We start from the raw sequence: 13,397 nt of genomic DNA, 5'->3' as shown, positions 1-13,397 counted from the left end.
ACTTTCTTTTCCTGGGCCCAGCGTGGCCCGCACTGAGATGGGCTAGTGAGAAAAGGCAACCGACGTACACCTGGCCAGACCCCCTTCTCAATCTCGGTCTGGTCTGAAGTGCGATGGTCTTGGTTGCATGCGGGCTTTCTACGTCTCATCTGCCCAAGGTTGCGAGCCTTGGTATTCCTTCTTCCCGACAACACTAGTGAGCAAACGATACCCCAGGCCCACAGCGCCAAGTCGCCGCAGCCATCTGGCCCGCTCAATCGTCAAAGCCAATGACGAGGGGAACGGAAGGCAGTTGTCGGGGTTTTCTCTTTTTACTTTCTTTCTCTCATGGCGCTGTGGCCTGAAAGTCTGTTTCGCGTACGATCACCGAGCGGTAATTGGTATGGAATGTGTCGGCTAGGCACATATTTCCGTGGCAGCATTTATTTTATTCGAAGAATTGCTCTGGGCTGAGCAGTGATGGGCGTCTCCTAGTGGCAGTACCATGATATTGGCTCTCCCTGGTTGGAGGCAGAGGAGACGTTGCAGAATGACATTGTATGGTCGGTTGCGGCGTCCGTGGTTGCAATTGTGGTCGCTTTGACCCTCTTTTTCGCTCAAAGAGCTGAGTATGCTAGATTTCAGTCACAGCACACATTTCCACCTCCAGTTCGAATGCGACATGGCGACATTTGAGACATGTCAACTTTGACGCCACCCGGAAGACGTCATGGGCCAGGAGCTGGGGCTTTTGGTCGCGGATCGAGCAAGGAGAAACCGCTCCATCAGAGTTGGATGACAAGCTCCCCTTAAGTGAAGAGAAGCATGGACCCGAACAGTTTGATGACTTCCTACTTTACAGTCAAGTATTGGTGCTGGTCGATTGCTCCGTGGTACTCAGCTTTACCGTCCGCAGGTCGCTGGGGTGCTCGCGGCTTGGGTAATAAGTAGCGCCAACGAAAACGACTCCAGTCCTACAGATTTAGCATTCGGATTTATGTGATGATGCCGGGCGGACACTCGATCCAAAAAGATTTTACGAGCCTGATTGAATTCCGAGAAGGCTACCGGTCCGTCCCGCGCGATCAGCCGCATCTTTGCACTGACAATATTGAGGTCAATGGCCCAGTGCCTCAGGCCGGTTAGGATGTTGACAAAAGAACACAAGGCCGAGGTCTCGAATGACTCTGCTCACCTCCTGACTGGCTGACTCAGTCTTGTCAGATATCGATTCTGACAGGTTGCTTGCAGATCAGCATTTGTTGCATGGGGCGCCGATGGTTTAGTATCAGGGTGAGAAGGCCCGAGACATTGTCACAGCTGCTTTCGACTCCGATGCTGCTGCTCGTAAAGGGCAGGTAGTGTGGCCATGACTGTCTGCTGCCTCGTTCAGCACTCAAGCCTTTCCGGGATTTCATCCATTAGGAAAGACAGAAATTAAAGGTAAATTGCGATTGTATGAAGGTACTGGCGGGGCCGCAGGGGATGACTCGTTTTGGATGAGACAAAACGGCGCCGGCCACGCGGTACTGGTCGAACTCTGCATAGGCTGACATATACAGCCAGTCATGTGAGCGAGGGTGAGACCTCGATGAAGAGACGAGGGGCTCCTCAGTCAAAGGTGGCTTGATCCGGGGCGACAGACGCCGTTGTATGGCTAGGTTTGATGAGCAGCTTGCAGAATGGGCGAAGAGACATGTCGCATGCCATGACATATGCCGTTAGCGATGTTTCGGCGCCTCGACTCTTGGAGGTCCGGCAACAATATGTGTCTGTTTGACATGCCCATGCACACACGTCCAGTGTCACCCGGGACCCGTCCCCTGCCCCTTTAAGACGTGGTTGACTGGCGTCTACGGGCTCTTGAGGTCTAGATAGCCTCTCCAGGTTGACTACCTGGTGCAAGCTAAGATGCATGTGCGCTAACCACACCTGTCGACGAGATAGTAGCCAACGGTTGAGTTTCTGTAGTGTTGGAATCCCTGTGCAGGTTGACAAGGGAATCTGAGACAGGATTGCACTTCTGTACGGCCCCTCACCTGCTCCGCCAGCTTTTACATCCTTCCCCGTGAGCTTCAGGTGTAGACAATGGATCCCGTACAATTCGTCCATTGCTGTCTCACATGGGTAGTTCGACAGCGTGTACATGTATGTCGTCACTATCGCCATGACCTTGCTTGCACTTCTCATTTTTGATTTCGATATTCCATGATCCGGCGGTCTTGACCAGCTGCAGAGAGCCAGAGCGGGTCGGGATCGTGTTGGCACCCTGGCGGCGATCAGTCCACTCAACGTAGAGGATACGTGCATGAGGCACTCGCGCGCCAACAGAAGATGCTGCCTGTGCATGATCCTCCTCCAGCTGCTCTTCTTTGCCCTTTTGCTCGCGCATTGCATGAGATCGCCGCCAGGGCGGCGCACCGGGAGGCGGCTCTAAGACAGCTGATAGCTCCGCCGCATCTGGGCGACTAAGTCGATCGGGCGGCCGGCGGGCGCTGGCAGCCTAATTTCGGGAAGGCACAAGCGCCTATTTGTTGATGGGCGTCGAAAACGGGATACCCTTGACATCAGGAGTAAGGAGCTTGCACTGTTTTGACTGGATTGTTGCCTTCGTCGCCGCGGAACTCCGCGAGAATCGTATAGACGACGCAGGGGCTTCCGCGCTTTTGCAGCGTCTCTCCCTTGGGTCCCTGTGTTGAAGGCAGTTCGAAGAAATGACTCGTCCAGGTTGACAAGACTACGTGCAACGCTGGATCGAGTGAGGCACCACCACCATGTATTCGGGTGCACTGGACGGTCGGTCTCTGGGAACCCTTGCTACCTTGGGCAAGGCAAACTCATACGCGCCACCGACGCCAGCTATAGCCAGCCATATTACGATCGTGGCCAAGGGAGTTAGTCAGTCGCTAGATGTCAAGACATGTGGACTTTCATGTCGTGTCACCTGCACTACCACTGTTGCCATCCCCGCGGCTGGCGACATGTCCATTTCGCTGAGCGAAACATCTTTAGGGGCACTCGCGCTGGCGTCAGACGAGATCGCCCTCCTTGCTCCAAAGACATCCGACATTTCCAGGGACTGAGACATAAAATCAAGAACTCCAGATGTGAGCAGGGAATAGGGAGTATTGAAGAGAGGCACGGTGTGGGTGGCGCGTGGGTTGAATTGTGTGTTTCTGTCGTGACACTAATGAAGACCGCCCGACGGGCTCCCCGCCCCCCGGAAATGTCATATATCACATTAACAGGCCGCCCTGTTCCCTCTCTGATTCACACTCTTGCCTCTCTGCAAGGCTAACAAGACCCATGACACCGGTCAACAAGCGCTATACGCCATGTAGCCACCGGTCTGCGCAAAAGAAACCCAAATACTGGGCCAGGTGTCGGATCGGTGCAGTGTAGGAGGAGCAGAGCTGATGGGGCTGATAGTGATGTTCGAAAGTGTGAGAACTGACAAGCAGAACACCCCGTACCCCTAACCAATGGCCCCCGGCACTCCTTTGTTGCAACATGGGCTATTGAGCACATGGCAATCCACCCTCGGGGGCTACCCTGAAAGATGCCGCTTCGAAGAGCTGATACTCCCTTCTATCTCAGTGGCGTTTGCTATGGCCCCTCAGAGGTGAGCGTTGAAGGTGCTGGCAGGAATTGACGCCTACCAGAAGACTCAATGCGCGAGGGCGTAGCCCCACACAATCAGACGCTTCACGTAGGGGCTTGATCTCGGGTACCACAGAGCATTGGCAGGCCGAATGGAATGTTTCTTGGCAGAGGGAACAGCCAGCCACCAACCGAGACGAGATACTTTCAGTACATGTGAAGTTTCGCAGCAGCTGGCATTGACTCGATGTGACTCGCCGGTGGTCGTACCCGGTGGGAAGCAGCAGCTGCGAAGTACGAAACTGGCTTTGCCCGCCGATTGAGTTCGGCCAGTCCGACTGCCCATGATGTTGAAATTGGACGGCTGCTATTTTCAGCAAGGGATGGGTCTGCCCATACGCACGTGGCCAGCGGCTGACGGACTTGTTTTGAGAAATGCGTGTACGCATTCACGTCATCTGTTGCTCTCCGAATCAACGTTAACATCACTACCGACTGTCGACTAATCTTTTCCTTTAAGCAAGTAGACACCCGCGTCGCTTTCATGCATATGGCCCCTTGCCCCATTGCTCCCAACCCCATATGCTGTCACCCACATGTCGATTCCGCCCTGTCGTCTTGATAAATCCGTCACCAGTAAGCAGGCCGAAGACCGCTGAAAGTGGACAGGGCGCCGCCTTCTGTCGCTTGGTCTTCCCGCTTTCTCTGTCCCGTCAACTGGATGGGGAAGCGGTCAGTAGTGCTACCAGTCGTGGTGAAGGAAGGACAACGCCGTAGGCGCTGTTGATCTATTGCTTACCTCGAGCTGCACTCCCTTATGCAAATGGACCAGCCAATCGACGTAGCTTTGGGCCTCATTATTGCGGTCTTCCAACAGCATGCGCGCGAATTCGTATTCGGCACCATCGATCCCTTGACGCGCAAGCTGGATGGACATACCCTTTGAGCCACGCATCGTCTTGAGGAACTCAATGATGTTGCGCGCCTGGGCATTTAGATGCGTCTGAAGGATGGGAAGCGAGGACGTGTAGGCGTCGAGGCTCTGTAAGCTCGTGTTTTGCTCGCCAAACAGATCTGCGATGAGGTTGGGGGAGGTCTGGGCGTGGAACCAGACGAGACATTGTTGGCCGTTGTCCACGAGGTAGACACCTCCAGGCTCGACGCACGAGAATGACGTCCGAATTGTTGGTGGCAGCTTGAGGTGGCCGGACTCATCAGGAAAGCCTTCTTCAGGTTGCAGGTTGTGCAGTGGGATCATGCGAGGATACAGATACAGGCTCAACTCTAGGGCGCCCATAGACCGGACCATGCGGAGCTCATGGACTCGGCGGTCAGTACTCTCGCTGCCACCTTTGAAAGCACGCGACTTGATGAGGCCCAACATGTACATCGCAAACTCCTTGAGTCTCTCGGGCATGACCAGCTCGCTCGGGGGGTGCGCCTGTGTCAGGAAGTTTTTGCGGTAATTCGCGAGTACATCAATGGTTCGCTCCGTGAGGAAGTTTCGAACGTCTTTGAGGTTTGCCGACGTCGTGTCCAGCTTTGTGCTCGCCTCCTTGGCCAGTATCGAATAAACAGCATCCTGGTCGATGAATTTGACACAATCCCTTGCGTGGTCGCTGACGCTTGCGATCACGTTGGAGCATCGCACTCTGCGTTGACCAGAGGCTGACGTATACAGCAGAGCGGACTGGAAGTGAGCATCCAACTTGGAGTCCAGCTTGCCATCATACGTGAACGTCACACCCATGGCTTTGTCCGCGTCAATGACACCAATCTCGAGGTCAGCACCAAAAGTGTGCTGGACAAAGTTGCCGTGATAACCCGATATTTGTAGACCGTTCGAGCAACGGACCTTCATCAGCGCTTGCACGCCGGTCTCTCGTGTCACCGCGTGCTTGATCTCCATAGAGAGCTTGGCATTATCCCTGCCTCCGATGAAGTTGGGATAATAGAACGTCTCGCCGCCCGTAGTGGAGGCGACATAACCAATGGTGCCGATATCGAGGTATCCACCTGATGGCGCAGCAAGGAAGAAGTCGACACCTACTCCAGAGGCCACCATCTTCTCCGCTGTCTTCTTCCAGGCAGGGTGCTCGGTTGTAAAAAGCTTCTTGTCCGTCTCACCGCCAGGGTGCTTGCCTTCGTCTCTCAGGAACAACCTACCGGGGCCCCATGTAGGGAGTGCAGAACAGGCGCACACGATTTTACCGCCTGTCTTCTCCAGGGCAGCCGTCGCTGAATTGAGTGTTGCGAGGAGAGCAGGCTCCGGGTTCTTGACGTTGGAGAACAACTCCGGCAGCCTTGTCAACAGAGATGAGATGACATCTTTTGACTCGTAGGGGTCAACAAAGAGGCCATCGCTCAGAGGTACAAAAGGATCCTCGAGGTCGGGCATGATCATCATCTGAGCTTGATCGAGTGCTGACTGGAGGCTGGTTAGTTACTGCGAGCCCCTGGTCCCAGTTTACCAGAGGAAAACTTACGCTGACATTGTAGAAGTGAATATCCTTGTCATAAGAAACAAAGCCAACCTTGGCACCAGCTGGGATGCTACGCTTTGCCTCGCCTCCTTCATCTGGCTCGTCTGTGCCATCACCCCCATACAATGCGGCAAGGATACCTTCGCAGAATGATTCCACGAAACCTCGATTGTAAGATTCTTGAGTGACGTCAATGAGGAACAACCACCGCAACCCGACGGGCTCCTTCGTCCAGTACTCCTTTGGTACAACGAACTCTACGGTGCCACGTGTAAGCTCCGGTCGCTGATCACGGTCCACCCTCACGCCTTGGGGAGTTGTCGCGGAGAAGTACTCTGCCGGAGTGTCGTTGGGATATGTGCATAGGTTGCAGACAAACTTATTGCCTCCTGACCGGAACATCATGAATGGATTGATGTACGCGCGGCATCTCCTGCATCTGGGAGGACCGGAGTCGCCAAAGTCTAAGACAGGAATTTCAAGCTCCCCTGGCTGCAGAGGTGCTAGGGGTTGTAGAAGAAGGCCGAGAGGAAGGCCGGTACTGGCGAGGCCCTCAGCCGTTGCGGGAATGTTGTTCATCGTCAGTCGGGTGTATTTCGGCGATGAGTTGCCCTGATCAAACGCTACAAAAGAGGTGGTAGCTGGTGGCGGGACATGCTTTTCGAAAGTGGGATAAACGTTTCCGAGGTAGTATTGTTGAACAGAGTCTCTCGAAACGGGCACGCTCGGCATATCGTTTGCCATCACACCCTGCTGCCCAGAAGTCGGAATAAAAGCGGGAGACGGACTTGCCTCGCTGCTGCTATTGATAGGGGCGTTGAATGGATTCGGAGATACAGGACCAGGCGCAATATTCGCGCCAGCCTGGCTAGAGAATTGATTTCCTTGGGCATTAAGGAACTGCCCGCCAGGCCCAGAGAGTGACGGATCGGCATTGAGGAACTGTGAGGCTGGCGTCCCTGCGCTTGGCATACCATTGAATGCTTGCGAAGATCCAGTAGCCTCCACCTGATGGTAAGCGTGACGATCCTTCTTTTTCTTCTTCGTGTGTACTTCTCCAGTCCCTAATGTCATGGCACCCATCTGTGAGGCAAGACCAGGGTCTTGCGGAGGAGGTGCTTGGCTTTGAAACACATCTTGACCTTGAGGTTGCCCGTAAGGGTTAGCAGGGCCTGACTGCCCGCCATGATATTGTTGTTGATCCGGGGAGGGCGCGGCATAACCCGCCCCTTGGTGATAAGGCTGGGGCGCAACGGGAGGTCGAAATTGGGGCGCCGCTGGCTGATTCGATAATTCGGGATGCGAGGAGTCTGTAGGCTCCGTCTGTCCCAGGTGATGATACATCCCGAAATCCATGATCGCGGTGCCTTGTAGTGCGTATCGAGGCTCTTCGGTCGCGTATACCGTAAGTGGCGTGTGTGTGGATGCGAAGGTACCTGACTTGCTGTCTCGAAACCCTGGTGCGAGACAGTAAGAATAACGTGCGCGTCAGCGTTGAGACGACCAGTCTTCGAATGTGATCTGAGGCAATGGAGAACAATTTGTTTGCGCTACAGGTGCGCCATGCCAGTCGCAGTTCAAAATCACGCTTTGAACTGTGGCGTCTTCGAATGTGAGTTCGTGGCCTCCGTGACTTCTTGGGTTCGAAGCTCCAAGGATCTGGAAGTGACACGATAACTTTCCGACAAGTTCATCCGCTCCGATCAACAGCTTGATCGACGCTAGTCTCATGGTGGACTAGCCTGACGGATGACTGCCTGGCACTGTTCGGAAGCATGATCCGTGCGCTGAACTTCAAGCTTACGGGACGAGCTGGGTGCTTTCGCAATCTCCATTGCGATTCCTTTGACGCAACAGCCAAACCCTGGTCCATCATCGACCTCAGCAGCTCTTGGTGCCGAATCACCTTTCCGCAAATCCAAGTCATCCGGGAAAGCCCAAGAGGATCGCCATGCGACTCGCGTCATTGCTATTTATTCATATCCCTATTTGATCGCCAAAATCTAGCCACTGCTTGGGATGCATCACGCATCGTCGCTACCCTCAATCAACAATGTTTACGTTCTGCCCGCTGCAGGGCGCGCGTTCCGAATCAGCCGCTTCGCAGTCTATCCTCGAGCTTGATGGAGGAGTGAAGGTGCTAATAGATATTGGATGGGATGAATCTTTTGATGTCGAGAAGCTCAAAGAGCTCGAAAAGTGAGTTGCGCTGGTCTCCTTCCCGTCCGTTCCTTATCATTGACACCTTGCCAGACAGGTGCCGACTCTATCACTGATCCTTCTTACACACGCAACGACGTCGCATTTGGCAGCCTTTGCCCACTGCTGCAAGAACTTCCCACAGTTCACCAGGATACCCGTTTACGCCACGAGGCCAGTCATCGACCTCGGACGAACACTTACCCAGGATCTATACTCATCTACGCCACGGGCCGCAACGACCATCCCGCACGACTCCCTCAGCGAAGTTGCATACTCTTACTCACAGCAGCCTACATCAGACAGCAATTTCCTGCTCCAGGCCCCGACACCCGAAGAGATCACCCGATACTTTTCTCTCATCCAACCGCTGAAGTATTCACAACCGCATGAACCTCTACCATCACCATTCTCACCGCCGCTGAACGGCCTCACAATCACGGCTTTTAATGCCGGTCACACTCTCGGTGGGACGATATGGCATATTCAGCACGGGCTCGAGTCGATCGTCTATGCCGTAGACTGGAATCAGGCCCGAGAAAACGTGTTTGCTGGCGCTGCATGGCTCGGAGGAGCGGGAGCTGGCGGGGCAGAAGTGATTGAGCAGCTACGCAAACCGACAGCTCTTATCTGCAGCAGTCGCGGCGCCGACAGGAATGCGCCATCTGGTGGTCGCCGCAAACGCGACGAACAACTTATTGACATGATCAAGCTGTGTGTGAGCCGAGGAGGAACGGTCCTCATTCCTGCCGACTCAAGCGGACGTGTGCTGGAACTAGCTTACCTTCTCGAACATGCGTGGAGACTCGAGGTAGGCAAGACCGACAGCGCCTTGAGAGCGGCCAAGTTGTATCTGGCTGGCCGTAACGTGTCTAGCACCTTGCGCTATGCGCGAAGCATGCTCGAATGGATGGACGACAATATCGTCCGTGAGTTTGAGGCTACGGCGGATGGCCAGCGAAAGGCCAACGGCAATGACGGCAAGCATGCAAAAGATGCCGCGCCCTTCGACTTCCGATTCATGAGGCTTGTGGAACGAGAGGCACAAATACGAAAACTCTTAAGTCAAACTTCGGATAATGTACAGTCGGAAGGTCGCGTCATTGTTGCAAGCGACAACAGTTTGGAGTGGGGCTTCTCTCAACAGCTCCTCCGAGAGCTTGCAAAGGACTCGAGGAATCTGCTGATTCTGACTGACAAGCCTTCTCTTGCTCAGAGTGGACAGCCATCTATCGCAAGGACCTTGTGGGACTGGTGGCAAGAGCGCAAAGACGGCGTCTCGATCGACCAGTCGGACAGCAACGACAGCATCGAACTTGTTTATGGGGGTGGCCGCGCACTATCTGTTACAGACGCCAAGCGACAAGGACTTGAAGGCGACGAGCTCAGCACATACCAACAGTGGCTTGCAACACAACGTCAGTTACAGGCCACACTCAACGCGGGGGTTGCTGGGTCTCTGGAAGCTCCAGCCGATGTTGGGGATGATGGGTCCTCCGAATCGTCATCCGACTCAGGTGAATCAGACAATGAGCAACAAGGTAAGGCTCTGAACATCTCTACCACGATGGGACAGGCAACGAGGAAGAAAGTGGTTTTGAGCGATGAAGACCTGGGTATCAATGTTCTCACGAAGAAACTCGGAGCAAGTGATTACGATGTGCGAGCCAAGCGGGGCCGTGAACGGTGCTTTCCGCTCACCATCCGGCGCAAGCGTGACGACCAATTCGGCGAGGCTATTCGCCCAGAAGATTACCTCAGGGCCGAAGAGAAGGAAGAGGATGCGCAAGACGCGCAGGACTCTCGACGCGATGATGTCGAGGGACGCCTAGGGTCGAAGCGGAAATGGGAGGAGGGCAATGGGACCGATTCGAATAAGCGGTCCAACGCAAGAAGAGAAGGATCTGTAGACGATGTGGACATGCCCACAGCTGCAGACGGACACTTAGCTGACGAGCTCGACGATGTTGAGGACGTGGTGGAGGAAGAGATTCTCGGGCCGTCCAAACTCATCACAACCTCGGAGACGGTCACAGTCAATCTACGAATCGGCTTTGTTGACTTCAGCGGGCTTCACGACAAACGCAGTTTGAACAACCTCATCCCTCTCATCCAACCAAGGAAATTGATCCTAGTGGGTGGCAGTCAAGAGGAAACGACGACTCTGGCCGCAGACTGCAAGAAGCTGCTTGCCGCGCGGATCGGTGCGTCCGATGAGAGCGCGGTTGATGTTTTTACGCCAGAAGTTGGCACGACCGTGGACGCCAGCGTTGATACCAATGCATGGGTCGTGAAGCTCGGCGATAGCCTCATTAAGAAGCTCAAGTGGCAGAATCTGCGAGGCCTTGGCATTGTCACGATCACAGGTCAGTTGCTTGGCGAGAGTCATGCTATCTCTGAGTCCACGGGTTCCAACAAGAGGCTCAAGACGGCGAGCAACGATGACGGTGCGACTTTCAAGGGCGAAGAAGGAAGAGATGAGGATTTCGACAACAAAGAAATCGAGGTGGTACCTGTTCTCGACACACTACCTCTGAGCATGGTGTCGGCGGTGCGGTCGGTCGCACAGCCACTGCATGTCGGCGACCTGCGGCTTACGGACTTGCGGCGGGCAATGCAATCGGCCGGCTACACGGCCGAGTTCCGGGGCGAGGGTACGCTTGTCATCAATGGGGCTGTGGCAGTGCGCAAGACGAATATGGGCAGGATAGAAGTGGAGAGCGTTGGTGTGGCAGATCCGTCCGCTATCATGCAGCACCGGAGCACATTCTACGAGGTGAAGCGGATGATTTACGACGGGCTCGCCGTCGTCGCAGGAGCTTAAAGCTACAATTCCTGCATCACGGCTGCATTGCCGCCCTTGGGGATGATGCGTGGAGATATGCATGAGACCATGTTGAAATTATTTGTACCCTTAGACTATGTAAACCTAGCAATATGGACCGGAGGCAAAGTCTGTCCTGTTCGACAACCCCATGGCTGTAAAATGGAAGATGATCCACTGTGCGTCTCTCAGGTGCAGCACACCGCAACCAAACAGCATATGAATAAGAGCTGTCTGCGAGCTAGCCACGACGTGGTGGGTCGGTGAATCAAAGATGGCATGAAGATCTCGAAAATCTTGTCTTGCCCGAGCGGATACTACCTTATGTATACTGGTCAGCTCCAGATGGGCCGAAATGCACATGACGCAGTCAGTCACGGTTCCCTCGGGAAGGACGTGTTTTGCGGTTGGTGAGACTCTTTGATAGGGAGAGCCGGCTGCCTCCCGACAGGCGATTCGAGATTTGTCTCGCTTACCTTTTAGTTATGGAATAGCTACAGGCAGGCACAGACAAGAAGCTTGGTAGGTCAAGCGGGAACAGGCATTAGCCAGACCCTGGGGCTCCTCGTGAATAAGGGGGGCTCTATCCAGGGCCTCACCCACCTCTATGCCTACCTAAGCACTTCCGGGGGCTTCCAGACGTGCCAGGTTCTCCTGACGGGGGCCGGAGTCCTGTTAGCCCCCGGCTTTGTCAGAGTTCCCCTCTTGGCTCAAATGTCGATTGGCCTTCTGGCGAAGCCGTCTGGGTCCATTCCAATCTCGTCAGGATTGGTGACGACTCCTCACATGGGATTTGTGGGTGTTTAAGAGCCTCTCACGAACAACAGTAGCAGCAATCATTTAAGTCACCTAGTGAAAGAAGAGGAGAGGAGCGGGGAGGCGGGAGGGGAAACAGCAACGAGGCGCAGACCTCGGTGACCGACAGCGTGATGGATCTCAAGGGCACATGTCATTGGCGAGACTTTTCAGGATGGGAGACATGGATGACAACGATTGTCGCAGAAACCCAGCGGTCTGGGAAGACAAAAGAGGTTATGCGAGGGGCGTCGTCGCCATTGCACGAGAGCGCCGTAGGCCACTATTGGCTCGTCTTAACCAGGAAAGCTTCCGTGCTCCTCACAGCCCAGATTCGGCCTGTGCAGCTTACCTACCTACCTAAGGTAGGTAAGATAGGTCAGGACAACTCCGGGTGCGCCTTCAGCCTTGAAATGAGGTACCCGAGGCACGCCGCACAATGGAGGAGGTGCAGTGCCTGGCATTCAATGAGTGGACCAGGGAGCCGGCATGAGAAGATACGGCGATGCTCAGTTGGGTGCGCCATCGACGCGCCGTAATTTGAATTTACGGTGGGGAATCCGAGGCCTTTCCGCCGTACCATCGTTCTCGCTCTTGCCCACTGTCCACTGTTTGCCCGTTCGCCCAGCTTTTTGGCCCCTCCACTGGCTCAGGGCCGCACGTCGATTGGACGGGCCCACTCATCTGTCCTTGCCTGGCCCAGTTGAGAAGCGCAAGACGGGCGGCCACCAGTGCAGCCACTGCCCAACGACCACGACTGTTCTCTTTCCCTCCAATGTCAATCCTACCTACTGACCCAGACCGAAGCAAAGCAAACGCATCTCAATCTGTCCGCCATATCATACCCCCTCCTCTACCCTAACCTGTTGCTGTACTGTATGTACATTATAGACCTGTGTCTCTGGGTCAAAAAACTGCTGGGCATTTTCCTTTGTATGATTCCTGGCCGCCGCGACCGGCAACAACTCGCTCTCCATTGCAGACGGTTCCGACCATTTCCTGCTGCTCAAACCGGCCCACGCATTTGCCTGTGAGCAGACACCCATTGAGGAACGACACGACAAGCTCGCGACTTGACGACGAGAGGCCATTATACAATACTACTTGTTCTTCGCGGATCTTCCCTTCTCGCCGCTTTTCCACCCCCTTTCTTCCAGGCCGCCGTGCTGTCGTGTCGGGACTGCCATCAGAAAGGTACCCAGCACTAGACAGCCGACGACCCTTTCGGCCCACGGCACCAACTTTGCGAACATCTTGATAACGATATCGTCTTGCTCAAGGTGTATGCAAATCTGTACGACCATGCCCACATTCTTGACGCACGAGAAAGCACCAGTCTATTCGTCCGATACCGACTTCCTGGGACCTCGATCCAAGCAACACGCTTAGCCTGGGGGCCAAGAGCAAACACGGCGGGGCACGACACGAATGGCCACACCCATCCTCTAGGTCCTCGGAAACACGACTCTCCTCCCACACCCGGATGACAGTTTTGACGAAAGCTCCTTTTCATCCGA

At 54.7% G+C, this 13,397-nt stretch overlaps 4 protein-coding genes across 4 annotated transcripts; 1 reads left to right on the top strand and 3 right to left on the bottom strand.

Moving 5' to 3' along the window:
• Positions 1-2,098: 2,098 nt before the first annotated feature.
• Positions 2,099-2,371, bottom strand: VDAG_09939 (uncharacterized protein; the record flags this gene model as incomplete). The annotated part of the gene is made up of 1 exon (XM_009651284.1): positions 2,099-2,371. One exon carries the CDS (start codon positions 2,369-2,371, stop codon positions 2,099-2,101), a length of 273 nt encoding a protein of 90 aa, XP_009649579.1.
• Positions 2,372-3,991: 1,620 nt separating this feature from the next.
• VDAG_09938 (Sec23/Sec24 family protein) lies at positions 3,992-7,145 on the bottom strand (the record flags this gene model as incomplete). The annotated part of the gene is made up of 3 exons (XM_009651283.1): positions 3,992-4,296; positions 4,379-6,007; positions 6,066-7,145. 3 exons carry the CDS (start codon positions 7,143-7,145, stop codon positions 4,210-4,212), a joined length of 2,796 nt encoding a protein of 931 aa, XP_009649578.1. The 3' UTR covers positions 3,992-4,209.
• Positions 7,146-7,591: 446 nt separating this feature from the next.
• Positions 7,592-11,085, top strand: VDAG_09937 (cleavage and polyadenylation specificity factor subunit 2; the record flags this gene model as incomplete). The annotated part of the gene is made up of 3 exons (XM_009651282.1): positions 7,592-7,618; positions 8,140-8,261; positions 8,316-11,085. 3 exons carry the CDS (start codon positions 7,592-7,594, stop codon positions 11,083-11,085), a joined length of 2,919 nt encoding a protein of 972 aa, XP_009649577.1.
• A 1,444-nt stretch (positions 11,086-12,529) lies between these two features.
• On the bottom strand, positions 12,530-12,926 carry VDAG_09936 (uncharacterized protein; the record flags this gene model as incomplete). The annotated part of the gene is made up of 2 exons (XM_009651281.1): positions 12,530-12,637; positions 12,726-12,926. 2 exons carry the CDS (start codon positions 12,924-12,926, stop codon positions 12,530-12,532), a joined length of 309 nt encoding a protein of 102 aa, XP_009649576.1.
• Between the last annotated feature and the right edge of the window lie 471 nt (positions 12,927-13,397).

This window comes from Verticillium dahliae, genomic scaffold, assembly GCF_000150675.1.
Source record: "Verticillium dahliae VdLs.17 supercont1.29 genomic scaffold, whole genome shotgun sequence".
Classification (NCBI taxonomy): domain Eukaryota; kingdom Fungi; phylum Ascomycota; class Sordariomycetes; order Glomerellales; family Plectosphaerellaceae; genus Verticillium; species Verticillium dahliae.
This window is presented reverse-complemented; position numbering and strand designations above follow the sequence as displayed.